This window comes from Salvelinus sp. IW2-2015, linkage group LG4q.2, assembly GCF_002910315.2.
Source record: "Salvelinus sp. IW2-2015 linkage group LG4q.2, ASM291031v2, whole genome shotgun sequence".
Lineage (NCBI taxonomy): Eukaryota > Metazoa > Chordata > Actinopteri > Salmoniformes > Salmonidae > Salvelinus > Salvelinus sp. IW2-2015.
The window spans coordinates 15,735,687-15,754,167 of record NC_036843.1 but is presented as its reverse complement, the minus strand read 5'-3'; the positions used below and the strand labels follow the sequence as shown (position 1 = coordinate 15,754,167).

The 18,481-nt window shown below is 43.6% G+C and overlaps 1 protein-coding gene across 2 annotated transcripts in view; it reads right to left on the bottom strand.

Annotated features, from left to right (window-relative positions):
- LOC111963405 (syntaxin-binding protein 6-like) overlaps positions 1 to 18,481 on the bottom strand; it is a 128,723-nt gene that overhangs the window by 24,620 nt on the left and 85,622 nt on the right. For both annotated transcript variants that reach the window (XM_023986822.2, XM_023986823.2), the window contains exons 3-4: positions 518 to 648; positions 184 to 349 (exon numbers count right to left, since the gene is read on the bottom strand). In XM_023986822.2, the coding sequence (XP_023842590.1) occupies positions 184 to 349; positions 518 to 648 (297 nt within the window). The remainder of the gene's footprint in view (positions 1 to 183; positions 350 to 517; positions 649 to 18,481) is intronic.

Below are 18,481 nucleotides of genomic sequence, written 5' to 3'. Positions count from 1 at the left end.
GAACATTCTCTACATACAGAATTAAGTACTTTCCAGTAGAATGACTTAAAATGCAACTTTTCCTTTCTAGAAGTCGAAAAACCAGTCCACAAACCTTTGAGTGAGAACACTAGCTCTGACACTTTCATACAGATAGCGAAAGCGAGAGAGAGCACGTGTGTCTTGTCACTGTATGTCTCTTACCTCCCAGCAGTTTGGGTTGACAGTTGACAAACTCTGGCTTGCTCTGAGAGCTGTAGCGCTGGCAAGTGTGGTGGAGTATCTGGATAAAGGTGCACTTCTCGCCGGCCGAACCAGCCACCCACTGGTCAAAGGCATTGTCGAACGCCAAGTCAAACTCCGGACAGTCCTTGGAAAAAGAGACAGAATGATAGAAACAAAGCGAGATAGAAAAAGAATGCACGCATGAACCAGTCTCTAGGGGGTGATTTGGAATTTGTCCTGCTGAAACAGTCAGGTCATGTGGTCAGGAAAAATGAATCCCTGGAGATAGAAGTTCAGTGTACTGTAAACTCACTCTGTTGGGGTCACAGCCGTTGACCTGCCTCAGCTGGTCGATGGTCCACATTGACCTCTTACTGAAGGACAATGAGCCCTGGAACTGCTTCACCTTGGTGATGGACACATGGGACGGCTTCTTATTCGTCACTGTGGATAGAAAATAATGTAATATTTAGGATAAAAGTCATATTTAATGGAGAAAGTAGGCTGTTGATGGAATAAAGTTAGATGCCAAATGTTCCTAAAAAGGTGCCGCTTTGGACATATTGAGTGACAAGTTTACTCCATAGCAGCTGTGTTCAGGAATGCAGACTATAGTTCATTAACAATAGCCATTGGCTGCTTGTGCCAAAAACAGCATAGGCTTATCAGGAAAAGTAATAGAATATAACAAGCACTTTTTTCCTGAGAGAAAGCCCTGCCTACTGTGGACTGGGCATTCTTGTGGCCGGGCCTTTGACATTAACATAGGTTACCCAGTCAAAATATGTTCTCTTATCTTTAATTTACTTCCAATGGGGGCTATCCTCTTTAACCCAACAACACAGTGTCTGACAGTATGATAAGCTGCAGTATAACTACAAGAAAATAAAAAGCTGACTTAATTGGTATTGTCAGCGTCTGCGGTTATAGATTGATGACACCTTTTACACGTCGCCAGATGAAATTTGCACAAGAAAATAGCAAAATCATTTCTTGATGAAGGTGATATATTGCTTCCAGTCCGATGTCGACTAAACTGCGGTTATAGTCCGATGTCGACTATCCACTAAAAGTGGATATCAAAAATACCTAAAACCTTGTGGTAGATAATCTTCTCTTAAAAGGACTATCTAGAGAAAGAGGGAAAGTATAAATCAACTCAGATGTGGTTGAGCCAAAGAGGAACTCACTCATGGTATGTGCCGGGGCCAACTATCCTGTATCCATATCCTGCCCTGGGACACCACCACAATGTCCTGGGCTATTCCCTCACCCCCCTACATTCCAGATGTGAGTCTTTCCAGGGATCAAAGCTCTGTGTTTACAGATCATCTTGCTCAGAGTTCCGTCATGTGTCCGGACCACTGCATGCGTGCATAGCTGGATCCAAGCGGCCAGATATCTTACGGAAGGGCCAACGTGCTCCTTTGTTGTTTATGCAAGCCCAAGAACCAGGACCCTGTTTCCACTCTCCCCATCTGTCGTTGTATCATCCTGGATAATTAGGCCCCGTTTAGGTCACTCCGCTGTTCTGAGTTTCGTTTCCATAGTACCATCTGGATAGGTTGCTATCGGTTACTGACAGGTCTTTGTGGCCTTTTCGTGGAATCGTCTGAAGTCGGACCAAGCCCTCTTGTTTTTCAATCTTTTCAATAACACAGGTAGGGCTAGATCCCTGTATTTTCTTTGCATCATCCCATTTGGATTACCATGGTAACCCTCTCTCTCTCTCCAAAGTGGCACTCTGGAAAGCAGATCTGACTGGGGACTGAAGGGTCTGATTTCCCAAGAGGGTCTCACCCACCTGGTCCGGCGAAAGCTTTTGAAATGCATCGTATAGAGTAGGAGAAAGAGAGTGTGCGAGAGAAAGATTCAAACAGTGCAAAAAAAAAAGATCCCTTTCATCTTCCAAGCCTGACAAGCACTTTATTTTCCTCCTCTACCTTTGTGCTTTATGGAAAGAGGGTTAACAAATTCAGAGCTACAGAAGTGTGTTCATGCACAAAATGTGGAGTGATTTTGAGTTCTGAAGCTGATCCAAGAATGAGGGGTAATCATGCTGTTTCAGAACCTCCTACAGTGGCGTGTGCATGTAAGGAGAAAATATTGGGTCCAACTCAGTCCCGTGGGCAGTAATGTGTAATCAAAACTGCCCTGTACCATTCAGATGTTTTTTTGCATCTCGATGTGGACTCCTTTAAGTCCATTTCCTCTTTTACTTTAGACCAAATACTGAGATGAGATACTGTAGGAAGTCCTTCATGATGTAGGTTGTTAACTCTGTAGTGTTATGCAACGGAGTTATAATATTATCAGTCTTGGTCACACTTGTGGGTGGTCCATCACATTCAACAAACCTTCATTGTCATTGGCTGGATCAGAACTCTCATTACGCATCCATAAGCTAACAATTTGGATTGGCCTACTGTAGATTACCTTGGATCATATTCGTTTAAGGCTCTGTTTATTTAAATGCAAATGTTGTTCCATTGAAATGTTTTCCTAGCTATCCTCATACAATGGGAATTGTAGCGAAGGGGTTTTCAAAACCTCAAACCTACACACTTCTCACATGATTATTTGTGCATCTTGGCAATGTATGTTTTCGCTAACGTCACTCGTGTTGCCATCTCAGCAACCACAACAATATTTCCCTTAAGCGTAAGCTAAGTCTGGGAAATTTCCCTCTCGTGTCTGCGTATGGTAGATGAGTTTCCTTCTGGCCACAGGACTGTACACAGCTAAGAACAATAAGCCCCTGACCCACTGGAGGGAATTAGATCGTGTCATTAACAAGAGCATGTGAGAGAATAGGAAGTCCCACTTGGTGCTTCCTCTCACATTGATTTGGGTTTGACATTTGGCCTTACACATGGAATACCTTTGGCGGTGTCTCCATGATGGTTGAATGGTATTTGGAAGGTTTCTCACTGAAAATGACTGAAAGTCTGCAATTGACATCAATTCATGATTTACGTGCTGTTCAATTCACTCTGAGTTTCATGATTGTTTGTAAAAACCCATATCTCAAATATGAATTATCTGGTGGAACACTCTAGAGTCTCAAGTGAATGAGAACATAATCATGATAACGTGAACCACCTTTAGGAGACATTTGTTTTATCACAATGTTTTGTTTTGTTTACTTTGACAATGGAGCCAAGGTCTCCGATGACATGTAATAATGTTAGGGGGGGGGTTGCAACTTAACCCCCAGGGCATTAATGTAGAGCAGGGTTCACTTTATACGAATGTCAAAATACCCAGGAGGCCATCTTTGGATTTGAATAGCATGTTAAGGTAAATTCTGGAGAGTTTGCTCACTTGGTACCAACCCAGGTTCTTGAAGGCTTGTTAACAGAATTAAAAAGTGAACATTCAGAAACTCTGTGGTGAGTGTGGTCAAATGATTTTCAAAAAGCTGGATGTCCAAACACAGCTTAAAAGTAGGCTAATGTTTTGAAGACTCAAAAAGCTCTCTTGCTGCCCTTGAATCCATGTCCAAACAGGGTTAAACGAACAATCGAACTGACTGGGTTCTGAGTCAGGGAAGTGGAGCTGTCTTCACCATGCTCTAACTTGTTATTATAATGCTGGAACAGCCCATCTAAAACCGCTCTCTGTCTGGGCCTACTGCATCATTACTGGTCTATTTAAAACCTTGCCCCGCTCCGGCTAATCTGGAACACGTTGTTATACTCCAACAGAGCCTGTCACTGTAACACACATTAGGCTAACCCTGGAGACAGCCCACAGCGGCCCACAACAATCCCATCCACAGTCAATGCATCGGCTCAGGGACAAGGACCTGCTGTGTGGCCCGTGTTAGTACAGGATGGAGGCCATGCCATGGCACGACATTGTGGAGGGGCCACACCATGGTACATAACGACTGGGGAATATAGAGCAGCTTTGCTATGGGAAACTCAGTAAATCAGACAACCAGCAGATGCAGAGGACATCGTTCATTTACACATCATGTGGAAGAAACAATACAGTGTCATCAGATAGGAATCATGTGCTTTCTCTTCAACAGTTTATACCAAAGACAATATTATAGTGGTTATTGCGCACGTTCTGTAAGCGTATGTCCACAAAGTTTGAATACATGCAACTCCTGTCCTGTGAGAATTCACATCCTTCCAATTCTACAGGGCCTTGAGAAAGTATTCACACCCCTTGATTTTCTCCACATTTTGTTGTTACAGCCTGAATTTAAAATGAATTCATTTTAGATTTTTTTTGGCCTACACACAATACCCCATAATGTAAAATTGCATTTTGTTTTTAGAAATGTTTACAAATGAACCAAAAACGAAAAGGTGAAATGTCTTGAGTCAATAACCTCATTGTTTTGTCAAGCCTAAATATGTTCAGGAGTAAACATTTGCTTAACAAGTCACATAATATGATGCATGGACTTACTCGGTGTGCAATAATGTGTTTAACATGATGTTTTAAAATGACTGCCTCATCTCTGTAAGAAGTTTCTGTAAATCATTTTTGGTAGCATTTCTATATATACTGTATATATATAAAATAATATATTACACTTGCTCTTTCTTGAATAACTTCCTCCAGTTCATTTGGTTTTTCCTTTTAACTTATTCTGTGCCTCTATGGTACAGTTTGTATTGCTATCTATCTGTACTGTTAGTTCCTCTATTTGCAATGTTAATAAGAACATATATCTCACTTGGTCAGTATATGTAAGCATCAATATACAGTACCAGTCAACATTTTGGAAAAACTCACTCATTCAAAGGTTTTTCTTAATTTTTTACAATTTTCTACCTTGTAGAATAATTAATAGTGAAGACATCAAAACTATGAAATAACACAAGGCAGACAGCTTTGCACAAACTTGGCATTCTCTCAACCAGCTTTTTGAGGTAGTCACCTGGAATGCATTTTAATTAACAGGTGTGCCTTGTTAAAAGTTCATATGTGGAATTTCTTTCCATCTTAATGCGTTTGAGCCAATCAGTTGTGTAGTGACATCAAGCGCTATGATGAAACTGGCTCTCATGAGGACCGTCACAGGAAAGGAAGACCCAGAGTTACCTCTGCTGCAGAGGATAAGTTCATTAGAGCCTTACCAGCCTCAGAAATTGCAGCCCAAATAAATGCTTCAAAGAGTTCAAGTAACAGACACATCTCAACATCAACTGTTCAGAGGAGACTGCGTGAATCAGGCCTTCATGGTTGAATAACTGCAAAGAAACCACTACTAAAGGACACCAATAAGACGAAGAGACTTGCTTGGGCCAAGAAACACGAGCAATTGACATTAGACCGGTGGAAATCTCTCCTTTGGTTTGATGAGTCCAATTTTGAGATTTTTGGTTCCAGCTGTCTTTGTGAGACGCAGAGTAGGTCAACGGATGATTCCGCATGTGTAGTTCCAACGGTGAAGCATGGAGGAGGAGGTGTGATGGTGTTGGGGTGCTTTGTTGGTGACCCTGTCGGTGATTTATTTAGAATTCAAGGCACACTTAACCAGCATGGCTACGACAGCATTCTGCTGGTTTGCGCTTAGTGGGACTATCATTTGTTTTTAAACAGGACAATGACCAAACACACCTCCAGGCTCTGACTGGACAATATGGCAGAATACAAACAGTGTGGTCATTTACTCCATAAGGCAATCAAACAGGCGAAACGTTAGTATAGAGACAAAGTGGAGTCGCAATTCAACGGCTCGACACGAGATGTATGTGGCAGGGTCTACAGACAATCACGGAATACAAAAAGGAAAACCAGCTACGTCGCGGACACCGACGCATTGCCCCCAGACAAGCAAAACACCTTCTTTGCCCGCTTTGAGAATAACAGTGCCACCGACGCGGCCAATTACCAAGGACGGTGAGCTCTCCTTCTCCATGTCCGACGTGAGTAAGCCATTTGACATGTTAATCCTCGCAGGGCTGCCGGCCCAGATGGCATCCCTAGCCGCATCCTCAGAGCATGCGCAGACGAGCTGGCTGGTGTGTTTACGGACATATTCAATCTCTCCCTATCCCAGTCTGTTGTCCCAACATGCGTCAAGATGGCCACCAGTGTTCCTGTACAAAAGGCAGCAAAGGTAACTGAACAAAATTACTATCGCCCCTTAGCACTCGCTTCTGTCATCATGAAGTGCTTTGCGAGACAAGGATCATATCAGGTCCACCTTAACTGTCACCATAGACCCACTCCAATTTGCTTAGCGCCCAAAAAGGTCCACAGACAATGCAATCCCCGTCACACTGCCCTCTCATCTGGACAAGAAGAATACCTATGTAAGAATGCTGTTCATTGACTATAGCTCAGGATTCAACACTATAGTACCCTCCGAGCTCATCATTAAGCTCGAGGCCCTGGGTCTTAACCCTGCCCTGTGCAATTGGGTCCTGGACTTGCTGACGGGCCACCCCCAACCCCACCACAAGGGTGCGTGCTCAGCCCCCTCCGGTACTCCCTGTTCACCCATGACTGCTTGGCCATGCACGCCTCCAACTCAATCATCAAGTTTGCAGATGACACAACAGTAGTAGGGTTGATTACCAACAACAATGAGACAGCCTACAGGGAGGAAGTGAGGGCTCTGGGAGTATGGTGTCAGGAAAATAACCTCACACTAAACTTCAACAAAACAAAGAGATGATTGTGGACTTCAGGAAACTGCAGAGGGAGCACCCCCCGATCCACATCAACGGGACACCAGTTGAGAAGGTGGAAAGTTTTAAGTTCCTCGGCATACAGATCACCGACAAACTGAAATGGTCCACCCACACAGACAGTGTGGTGAAGAAGGTGCAACAGCCCCTCTTCGACCCCAGGAGGCTGAAGAAATTTGGCTTGTCACCTAAAACCCACACAAATGTTTATAAATGCACAATTGAGAGCATCCAGTCGGGCTGTATCACCGCCTGGTACGGCAACTGCACCGCCCACAACCACAGGGCTCTTCAGAGGGTGGTGGGGTCTGCACAACGCATCACCGGGGGAAAACTACCTGCCCTTCATGACACCTACAGCACCCGATGTCACAGGAAGGCCAAAAAGATCATCAAGGATAACAACCACCCAAGCCACTGCCTGTTCACCCCGCTATCATCCAGAAGGCGAAGTCAGTACAGGTGTATCAAAGCTGGGACCGAGAGACTGAAAAACAGCTTCTATCTCAAGGCCATCAGACCGTTAAACAGCCATCAGTAGCACAGAGAGGCTGCAGCCTACACACACAGACTTGAAATCATTGGCCACTTTAATAAATGTAAAAATAGTCACTTTAAATAATGTTTACATCTCTTGTATTACTCATCTCATATGTATATACTGTATTCTATCTCTCAGTCTATGCCGCTCTAACATTACCTGTCCATATATTTATATATTCTTAATTCCATTCCTTCACTTAGATTTGTGTTTATTAGGTATTTGTTGTGGAATTATTAGATATTCCTTGTTAGATATCGCTGCACTATTGGAAACTGGAGGCACAAGCATTTTGCTACACCCGCAATAACATCTGCTAAACACGTGTATGTGACAAAAAACATTTGATTAGATCAAGGGCTACTTGACCAAGAAGGAGAGTGATGGAGGGCTGCATCAGATGACCTGGGCTCCACAATCACCCGACCTCAACCCAATTGAGATGGTTTGGGATGAGTTGGGATGAGTTGGACCGCAGAGTGAAGGAAGAAGCAGCTAACAAGTGCTCAATGTCTGATCGAACATCTCTGCAGAGATCTAAAAATAGCTGTCTAACGACACTCACCAATCCAACCTGACAGAGCTTGACAGGATCTGCAGAGAAGAATGGGTAAAAACTCAACAAAATACTGAGTAAATGGTCTGAATACTTACATAAATGTGATATCAGTTATTTATTTTTAATACATTTTCACACATTTCTAAAAACCTATTTTTGCTTTGTCATTATGGGGGATTGTGTGTAGATTGCCGAAGGAAAAAAAATATTTGATCCATTTTAGAATAAGACTGTAACGTAACAAAATGCGGAAAAAGTCAAAGGGTCTAAATAGTTTCCGAATGCACTGTAGTTGTACCATGATATTTTCACTGTTAAGCATACTGCAGATGCAACTGAGTAAACCTACACTTGCCCTCCAATATTCCACCTGCTAAAACCTCCCCTCATCCCAAGTTGGGTTATCGTCCCAGTGACTGGCAGACCACCCCTGTACACATGGATCCTAGGTCCTTTAATAGATTGGGACACATCCCTTGAAAAGAGCACAAAGTGCCACCTATGGAACTGAACCAGATTAGCAGCCAACAACATTTCCAACGCATCTTGTTTGCAAGAAGGCACTAAAGTAATACTGCAATTCACTTGTTGTCCTGAATACATAGTGTTATGTGTTGTATTGGATTTGCCCCAAACATTACTGAGTACCACTCTCCATATTTTCAAGCAAAGAGGTGGCTGCATCATGTTATGGGTATGCCTGTAATTGGTAAGGCCTTTTTCAGGATAAAAAAAGTACAGGTTCAGTCTGTTTTCCACCAGACACTGGAAGAATTCCCTTTTCAGCAGGACAATAACCTAAATAAAGTTTGTGAATTTTCCTGAGTGTCTGAGTTACAATTTTGACTTAAATCTACGGCAACACTTGAAAATGGTTATCTACCAATGATTAACAACCAATTTGACAGAGCTTGAAGAATTTAGAAAATAATAAATAGGCAAATGTTGCACAATCCAGGTGTGGAAAGCTCTTAGAGACTTATACCCAAGAAGCCTCACAGCTGTAATCACTGCTAAAGGTGCTTCTACAAAGTATTCACCCAGAAGTGTACATACTTAAGTAAATTTGATATTTCTGTATTTCATTTTCAATAAATTAGCAAAAATATCAAAAAACATATTTTCAATTTGTCATTATGAGGTACCGTGTGTAGATGGGTGAGAGAGACAAAAAAGATTTCATCCATTTTGAATTCAGGCAGTAACAACAAAATATGGAATAAGTCAAGGGGATATACTTTCTGAAGGCACTGTATATTTCAATGACCGGGATAAATCCCAGACAGGATTTTTCATCAATTTTATCTATTTTTAATCCCCCTATAATGATATATTCAGAGAGTATTTTCACAATATGAAAGAGTCTTTGCTGTGGAGAGGAACAGAACCATCTGATCTGTAAAAATGGAGATGAACTGACAGAAGCTGACCAAAATGCCCTTTTCATCTCTGACAGGGATGCTCCCTTTGTTATTTAAAATCAGGGCACAACACAACCCAGAACAAGATAGGACTGTGAGTTTGTAAAAGAGAGAAAAAAGTATTATATTTTCAATATTTGAACAGCTCCAACTGTCTGAGTGGATAAGGATGATATTAAACCCTTTTAAAACAGGAGAGAAGAGAGAAAAAGGAGAACATGTTATTCAAGTAAGTTTGATAGATGGTTAGGAAAATAGGGACATACTATTTTCTTTCCAGTCAGTTTTTCAGGTGTTTTTAGACTATTTTTGTCTAGCTATATTTGAATGTATTTTGAATGTAACGTCCCATTACCCTCAAGCCAATTATGCCTCGATGCTAATGGCTCAGAGTGTGTAGCGTACGCATGGGGTAACCCTAATGATCATTACAATGACATCACCACCACAAGACGGATTGTCCAAGCATGTTTACTAGAATTGTGAGATGTAATAATACATTCCGATGTAAATCAAAAGGTTCTTTCAAATGAAAGCAAGCATTAAAATAAAAAAATGCTTTAATAGAAGGGCTAAAAACATTAGCCGACAAATTAAACGATAGCTAGCAGTCTAGTACTATCCAAGATACAAAATTAAAAAAGTGACAAGGACAAGACAATAGAACTTGAAACTAACATATAAGACCAACTAAAAACACCTCAACATAGAAGACATTAAGCGAAAGCCAGTTTGAAGAAGTATTTTGAGCTCAGATTTAAAAGGCAGTGGTGGTCTGGGGCATGCGGAGGTTGGGGGGGGATGCTCGGACAGAATGCTCAGTCACTTACTGTTTTTAGACGTGTTTTTGGAACTGCAAGAAGTCTTTGATCATATGATCCGAGTGAACGCGAAGGCTGTTTGGGGCTGAGGAGTTCACTGAGGTATTGGGGACCAGAGGCATTGACGGTTTTTAAAGACTAACAGGAGGATTTTGAAGTTGATTCTGAATTGGAAGGGTAGCCAGTGGAGAGAGTGGGGTGATGTCAGCAGATTTCTGGGTTCCCGTGAGGAGCTGCAGCCTGTGGATGCTTTTTGAGGGCAGGACACCAAGGAGGGCAATGCAGTAATTGAGTTGGGAGGGGCTGAGAAAGTTAACCAGCTTTTCCTGATCAGGTTTGCAGAGAACAGAACAGAACCAGGTGATGTTTCTCAGGTGAAATAATTATTTTTTGCAGACAAATTTTATGTGGTCGGAGAAACTGAGGTAGGGGTCCAGTAACACTCCACGGAGGAGGAAAATGGGACGGAGTGGCCGGTGGCGGAGTGATGGGAGTGATTTTGACGTGATGGGGAGGATTGCTCCTGTTTTAGTATTGTTGAGTTGTAGTAGGCTGTTTGACATCCAGGCCTTAACGTCATCCAGAAAGCTGGTGAGGGTATTTATGGAAGAGAGGGAGTCCAGGGTTGTTTTTATGAAGATCTGTATTTCGCCAGCCTAGCGGTGGAATTGAATGGTGCATTTCCTGATTAGGAGACCAGGATGGGGCCTAAGACAGAGCCTTGAGGGACACCATAGGTGATTGTGATGGGTTCTGACATGGCATTTCCTATGGCAACATATCGTGTGCGGTTGGAAAGGTATGAGATGAACTAGAAGGAGAGTGATGGAGTGCTGCATCAGATGACCTGGCCTCCACAATCACCCTACCACAACCCAATTGAGATGGTTTGATATGAGTTGGACCGCAGAGTGAAGGAAAGCAGCCAACAAGTGCTCAGCATGTGTGGGAACTCCTTCAAGACTGTTGGAAAAGCATTCCTGATGAAGCTGGTTGAGAGAATGCCAAGAGTGTGCAAAGCTGTCATCAAGGCAAAGACTGGCTACTTTGAAGAATCATACATATAAAATATATTTAGATTTGTTTAACACTTTTTTGGTTACTACATGATTCTATATGTGGTATTTCATAGTTTTGATGTCTTCACTATAATTCTTCAGCGTAGAAAACCCTGGAATGAGTAGATGTGTCCACATTTTTGACTGGTACTGTATGTGTTCCTTCAATCGACCCAGGATGATGCTGTGGTCAACCGTGTTGAAGGCGGCACTGAGGTCAAGGAGGACGACGTCAGCTGAAAATAGGTTGTTTACCACTTTGACGAGGGCCGTTTCTGTTCTGTGGTTAGGCCTGAAACCGGACTGGAAAGTCTTAGAGGCCATTGGATGTCAAATGTTACTGTAGTTGTTTAGCCACAACTTTTTCCTTTAACTTTTGATGTAACGTCTGCTTCCAACTCACACCCTCAAACACCTAGATCCCCCGAATGCAGCTCACTCTCCAGATCCCAATCACTTGAATTCTAAATCACCTGTTCACACACCTGTATTTCATTATCACACACTATTTAGTTCAGTTCTATGCACCCCATCGCTGTGAGGTATTGTTTGTTTTGTGACACACGTCTTTCGGAGCTCTGTTTTTCCCGTGATTTACTCTTCCTGTGTATGATAGTGAGGCAGGCAAAAACTAACGACGCCTTTTGCCTCAACCCAAAGAGATATCCGCCATGTTGGAGTCAACATAAGTCAGAAATAGCATTATAAATATTCACTTACCTTTGATGATCTTCATCAGAATGCACTCCCAGGAATCCCAGTTCCACAATAAATGTTTGATTTGTTCCATAAAGTCCATCATTTATGTCCAAATTACTCCTTTTGGTTCGCGCGTTCAGTATACAATCTAAACTCACGACGCGCGGGCAGGTCCAGGCAAAAGTTCAGARGAAAAGTCATATTACAGTCRGTAGAAWCATGTCAAACGAWGTATAGAATCAATCTTTAGGATGTTTTTAACATAATTCTTCAATAATGTTCCAACCGGGCCGGGTGTGGTGAGACACCATCACTGTTGAACATCCTCAGCGTCGTTAACGTTGGTCGGATATGCGGGCATGGGCATGAGCGGGACTCCCGCGCCCGCTACGGTGCGCGTGCGTATTGTCGGACTGCGGTCGATCCATAGCGATCGTGGAGAGCTGGTCGACGCAGATGAACCAGCCAAACAGAGGGGAAGAGGGGGAGGGAGAGCTGGTTCATGATCGGGCAAGTCGGAAAAGAGGGAGGGGAGAATTCCTTTGTCTTCAGAAAAGCAATGGAACAGAGCTCGCACTCACGTGAACGAGCGTTACGAGCTCCTGGCATTCTGCCAGAGCACCGACTCATTCCCCTCTCATTCGGCCCCACTTCACAAGTAGAAGCATCAAACACGTTTCTAAAGACTGTTGACATCTAGTGGAAGCCTTAGGAAGCGCAAAATGACCCCATAGACACTGTGTATTCGATAGGCCAAGAGTTGAAAACCTACAAACCTCAGATTTCCCACTTCCTGGTTGTATTTTTCTCAGGTTTTCGCCTGCCATGTGAGTTATATTATACTCACAGACATCCTTCAAACAGTTTTAGAAACGTCAGAGTGTTTTCTATCCAAATCTACTAATAATATGCATATATTACTAACTGGGACTGAGTAGCGGGCAGTTTACTCTGGGCACCGCTTTTCATCCAAATGTGAAAATGCTGCCCCCTATCCATAACAAGTTAAAAATGTTCATAGAGACTTTTGGATTATGATAGCATGCTGGTTTTCTACCTTGTCAATTAGCGCAAGGAATTGCCAGGGACCTCACAATACATTATTATCATAATACTTAGGTGCCGATATGATATGTATTGTGATTCTCACGTGTCTATATGGATTTGTAAGGATCGACGCTGGTAGACGAGAAGCAGGTACAGGAGTGAACATTTAAGACTTCCGGCGCCGAAAAGAGATGGCCGCCTCGCTTCTCGTTCCTTGGAAAATATGCAGTATTTTGTTTTTTTATGTGTTATTTCTTTACATCGGTACCCAGGTAATCTTAGGTTTCATTACATACAGTCGGAGGAACTACTGAAATATACGATTAACGTCAACTCATCATCGTTCCTACAGGAATATGACTTTCCCGAAACGGATCCAGTGTTTTGCCTTCCACCATACAATGGATCTGATCCCAGCCGGCGACCCTGTGCGACGCCGTAAAAGGGGAAAACGAGGCGGTCTCGTGGTCAGGCTTCGGGAGACGGGCACATCGCGCTCCACTCCCTAGCATACTACTCGCCAATGTCCAGTCTTCTTGACAATAAGGTTGATGAAATCCGAGCACGGGTAGCATTCCAGAGAGACATCAGAGATTGCAACGTGCTCTGCTTCACGGAAACATGGCTAACTCAAGAGACGCTAACGGAGTCGGTGCAGCCAGCTGGTTTCTTCACGCATCGCGCCGACAGAAACAAACATCTTTCTGGTAAGAAGAGGCGGGGGGGATGCCTTATGATTAACGAGACGTGGTGTGATCATCATAACAACACCACGGAACTCAAGTCATTCTGTTCACCTGATCTAGAACTCCTCACAATCAAATGTCGACCGCATTATCTACCAAGGGAATTCTCTTCAATCATAATCACAGCCGTATATATTTCCCCCCAAGCAGACACATCGATGCCCTGAACGAACTTTATTCTGACTCTTTGTAAACTGGAAACCACACACCCTGAGGCTGCATTCATCGTAGCTGGGGATTTTAACAAGGCTAATCTAAAAACAAAACTCCCTAAATTCTATCAGCATATCGATTGTGCTACCAGGGCTGGAAAAACCCTAGATCATTGTTATACTAATTTCCGCGACGCATATAAGGCCCTCCCCCGCCCCCCTTTCGGAAAAGCTGACCACGACTCCATTTTGTTGATTCCAGCCTACAAACAGAAACTAAAACAACAAGCTCCCCGCTCAGGTCTGTTCAACGCTGGTCCGACCAATCTGAATCCACGCTTCAAGACTGCTTCGATCACGCGGATTGGAATATGTTCCGCATTGCGTCCAACAAACAATATTGACGAATTTGCTGATTCGGTGAGCGAGTTCATTAGGAAGTGCATTGACGATGTCGTACCCACAGCAACGATTAAAACATTCCCAAACCAGAAACCGTGGATTGACGGCAGCATTCGCGTGAAACTGAAACGCGAACCATGCTTTTAACCAGGGCAAGGTGACCGGAAGCATGACCGAATACAAACAGTGTAGCTATTTCTCTCCGCAAGGCAATCAACAGGCTAAGTCCAGTACAGAGACAAAATCGAGTCGCAATTCAACAGCTCAGACACAGAGGGTATGTGGCAGGGTCTACAGTCAATCACGGATTACAAAAAGAAAACCAGCCCCGTCGCGGACCAGGATGTCTTGCTCCCAGACAGGCTAAACAACTTTTTTGCCGCTTTGAGGACAATACAGTGCCACTGACACGGCCCCTACCAAACCTGCGGGCTCTCCTTCACTGCAGCCGAAGGTGAGTAAAACATTTAAACGTGTTAACCCTCGCAAGGCTGCAGGCCCAGACGGCATTCCCAGCGCGTCCTCAGAGCATGCGCAGACCAGCTGCTGGTGTGTTTTACGACATATTCAATCAATCCTTATCCCAGTCTGCTGTTCCCACATGCTTCAAGAGGGCCACCATTGTTCCTGTTCCCAAGAAAGCTAAGGTAACTGAGCTAAACGACTACCGCCCCGTAGCACTCACTTTCGTCATCATGAAGTGCTTGAGAGACTAGTCAAGGACCATATCACCTCCACCCTACCGGACACCCTAGACCCACTCCAATTTGCTTACCGACCCAATAGGTCCACAGACGACGCAATCGCAACCACACTGCACACTGCCCTAACCCATCTGGACAAGAGGAATACCCATGTGAGAATGCTGTTCATCGATTACAGCTCAGCATTTAACACCATAGTACCCTCCAAACTCGTCATCAAGCTCGAGACCCTGGGTCTCGACCCCGCCCTGTGCAACTGGGTCCTGGACTTCCTGACGGGCCGCCCCAGGTGGTGAGGGTAGGTAACAACATCTCCACCCCGCTGATCCTCAACACTGGGGCCCACAAGGTGCGTTCTGAGCCCTTCCTGTACTCCCTGTTCACCCACGACTGCGTGGCCATGCACGCCTCCAACTCAATCATCAAGTTTGCGGATGACACTACAGTGGTAGGCTTGATTACCAACAACGACGAGACGGCCTACAGGGAGGAGGTGAGGGCCCTCGGAGTGTGGTGTCAGGAAAATAACCTCACACTCAACGTCAACAAAACAAAGGGATAATTGTGGACTTCAGGAAACAGCAGAGGGAGCACCCCCTATCCACATCGACGGGTCAGTAGTGGAGAAGGTGGAAAGTTTTAAGTTCCTCGGTGTACACATCACGGACAAACTGAATTGGTCCACCCACACAGACAGCGTTGTGAAGAAGGCGCAGCAGCGCCTCTTCAACCTCAGGAGCTGAAGAAAATCGGCTTGTCACCAAAAGCACTCACAAACTTCTACAGATGCACAATCGAGAGCATCCTGTCGGGCTGTATCACCGCCTGGTACGGCAACTGCTCCGCCCACAACCGTAAGGCTCTCCAGAGGGTAGTGAGGTCTGCAGAACGCATCACCGGGGGCAAACTACCTGCCCTCCAGGACACCTACACCACCCATGTCACAGGAAGGCCATAAAGATCATCAAGGACAACAACCACCCAAGCCACTGCCTGTTCACCCCGCTATCATCCAGAAGGCGAGGTCAGTACAGGTGCATCAAAGCAGGGACCGAGAGACTGAAAAAACAGCTTCTATCTCAAGGCCATCAGACTGTTAAACAGCCACCTAACATTTAGCGGCCGCTGCCAACATACTGACTCAACTCCAGCCACTTTAAAAATGGGAATTGATGGAAATTATGTAAAAATGTACCACTAGCCACTTTAAACAATGCCACTTAATATAATGTTTACATACCCTACATTACCCATCTCATATGTATATACTGTACTCTATATCATCTACTGCATCTTGCCATCTTTATGTAATACATGTACCACTAGCCACTTTAAACTATGCCACTTTATGTTTACATACCCTACAGTACTCATCTCATATGTATATACCGTACTCTATACCATCTACTGCATCTTGCCATGCCGTTCTGTACCACCACTCATTCATATATCTTTATTACATATTCTTTATCCCTTTACACTGTGTGTGGGTGTATAAGGTAGTAGTTGTGGAATTGTTAGGTTAGATTACTTGTTGGTTATTACTGCATTGTCGGAACTAGAAGCACAAGCATTTCGCTACACTCGCATTAACATCTGCTAACCATGTGTATGTGACTAATAAAATTTGATTTGATTTGATTTTAATTACCAACGGACATGGAACAGGACAAAACAGTGTCGACATGAACACATAACGACATTAATGCAGACACAGGGAACAAACAGGGGAGCAGACAGAAACAGGGAAGGCAATCAACTAAGTACAGGTGAGTCCAGTGAGCGCTTACGCACATAATGATTGTGACAGGTGTGCGTAATGAAGGGCAGCCTGGCGCCCTCGAGCGCCAGAGAGGGAGAGCGGGAGCAGGCGTGACAGTATTGCGATTCAATACTGTGATTTTATTGAGATTCCATGTTCAACATATGCTGACCATATGTCTGCTGCAGAGGGACAAGAGAGAGCCATGAGAAAACAATTTTTGATCAGTCATGTAAATAAAAGTGCTGAAATCAAATTGGCTCCCTATTTAAAAATACGTTTTGCAGGAAAAATACTGGAGTTTTGGTAAAGGTTCAGACAAATAGTGCAAAACTAATAATTGTCAAAATGATACGATATATCGTAAAAAATTATATCCCGATATGTAACTGTATCAATTTTTCCCCTCATCACTATTATCAATGGGTGTTCTAAGCATATCACATTGGCACATTTTTGCTATCAACTTTAAACTAGGCTAATCCTACTTGTTAAACCAGGCCAGCCTATTACTCTTCCATGTTCTGAAGGTCATTTCTAGCCTCTTCCTCTCTGTGATACTGAACGTTTTACACCCTAAATGAGCTGTTTAAATACAGCTCCTCTTGCCTCCTGTCACTTCTGTAATCCGTTCCAATTAAAACACTCTGCCACGGGCGGCACATTAAAGCGATTTAAAGGGCTTGGAGAATCATGTGAGTCTACCATGTAAAACCAATGGTAAAGCTGCTAAGTAGAGGCGGTAGAATTGAATTGTTTTATTTATTTTAACCTTTATTTAACTAGGCAAGTCAGTTAAGAACAAATTCTTATTTTCAATAACGGCCTAGGAACAGTGGGTTAACTGCCTTGTTCAGGGACAGAACGACAGATTTTTACCTTGTCAGCTCAGGGATTCGATCTTGCAACCTTTCTATTACTAGTCCAACGCTCTAACCACTAGGCTACCTGCCACCCCAGAATGTAGGATGTCTTAAGAAAACAAGAAGGTCTGTATGCATTATGAGGATTACAGGAGCTTATTGAACGAGGTGGAAGTTAATCTATCCTGATTTCCGTTGACAGGTTGTAATAGTCGCAGTGAGATGTTGCTGATCACTGGTTAATGAGAGATGAAGGTGCTGGAAGTCAGTATGCTGTTCCCAACAGACAAAGACACATCTGAGGAGTTAGCTAGGGCTGATGGAGGTTGTGAGTGACGAGCTAAGAACAGCCTGAAAAACGCCTGAAGAGGTAGAACCGACGCAATGAGGGACGTTTGGCCAAGCAAAGTTGTTGAGAGAGAGAAGAGATTAAAGGCAGCCCAAATCAAGGAGAAAAGATAAAAGGCAAAGTGAAGAAAGAAAGCAGATTAACTCTATTAAATTGTCATGTATATAATATCCCAGAAAAAAAAGAAACAAGAAAAAGCAATCTCCACGACAAGCCAGATTGCATTGAGGCTTAATGTTCCTTGTCTGACAGGAATCATTGTAAGGACAGGAGAAATGTCCCTCTCAGTCATAAAAGTGCTTTAAGTCAGGTGGGCCGGGACTTGGAAAGGTAAGCGCTTAGCTGTAGTGTACTTAGCTGGAGGGGCAGGGTGATTAAAATAATGATTCAAGTGGGCAGTTTCATTCCACTATAGCTTATTGTGACCCTGAGGAAGTCAGGCTTTGCACTTCAGACGGCCTCCTCTCATGTGCAATATGAGTTTGAGAAGACCA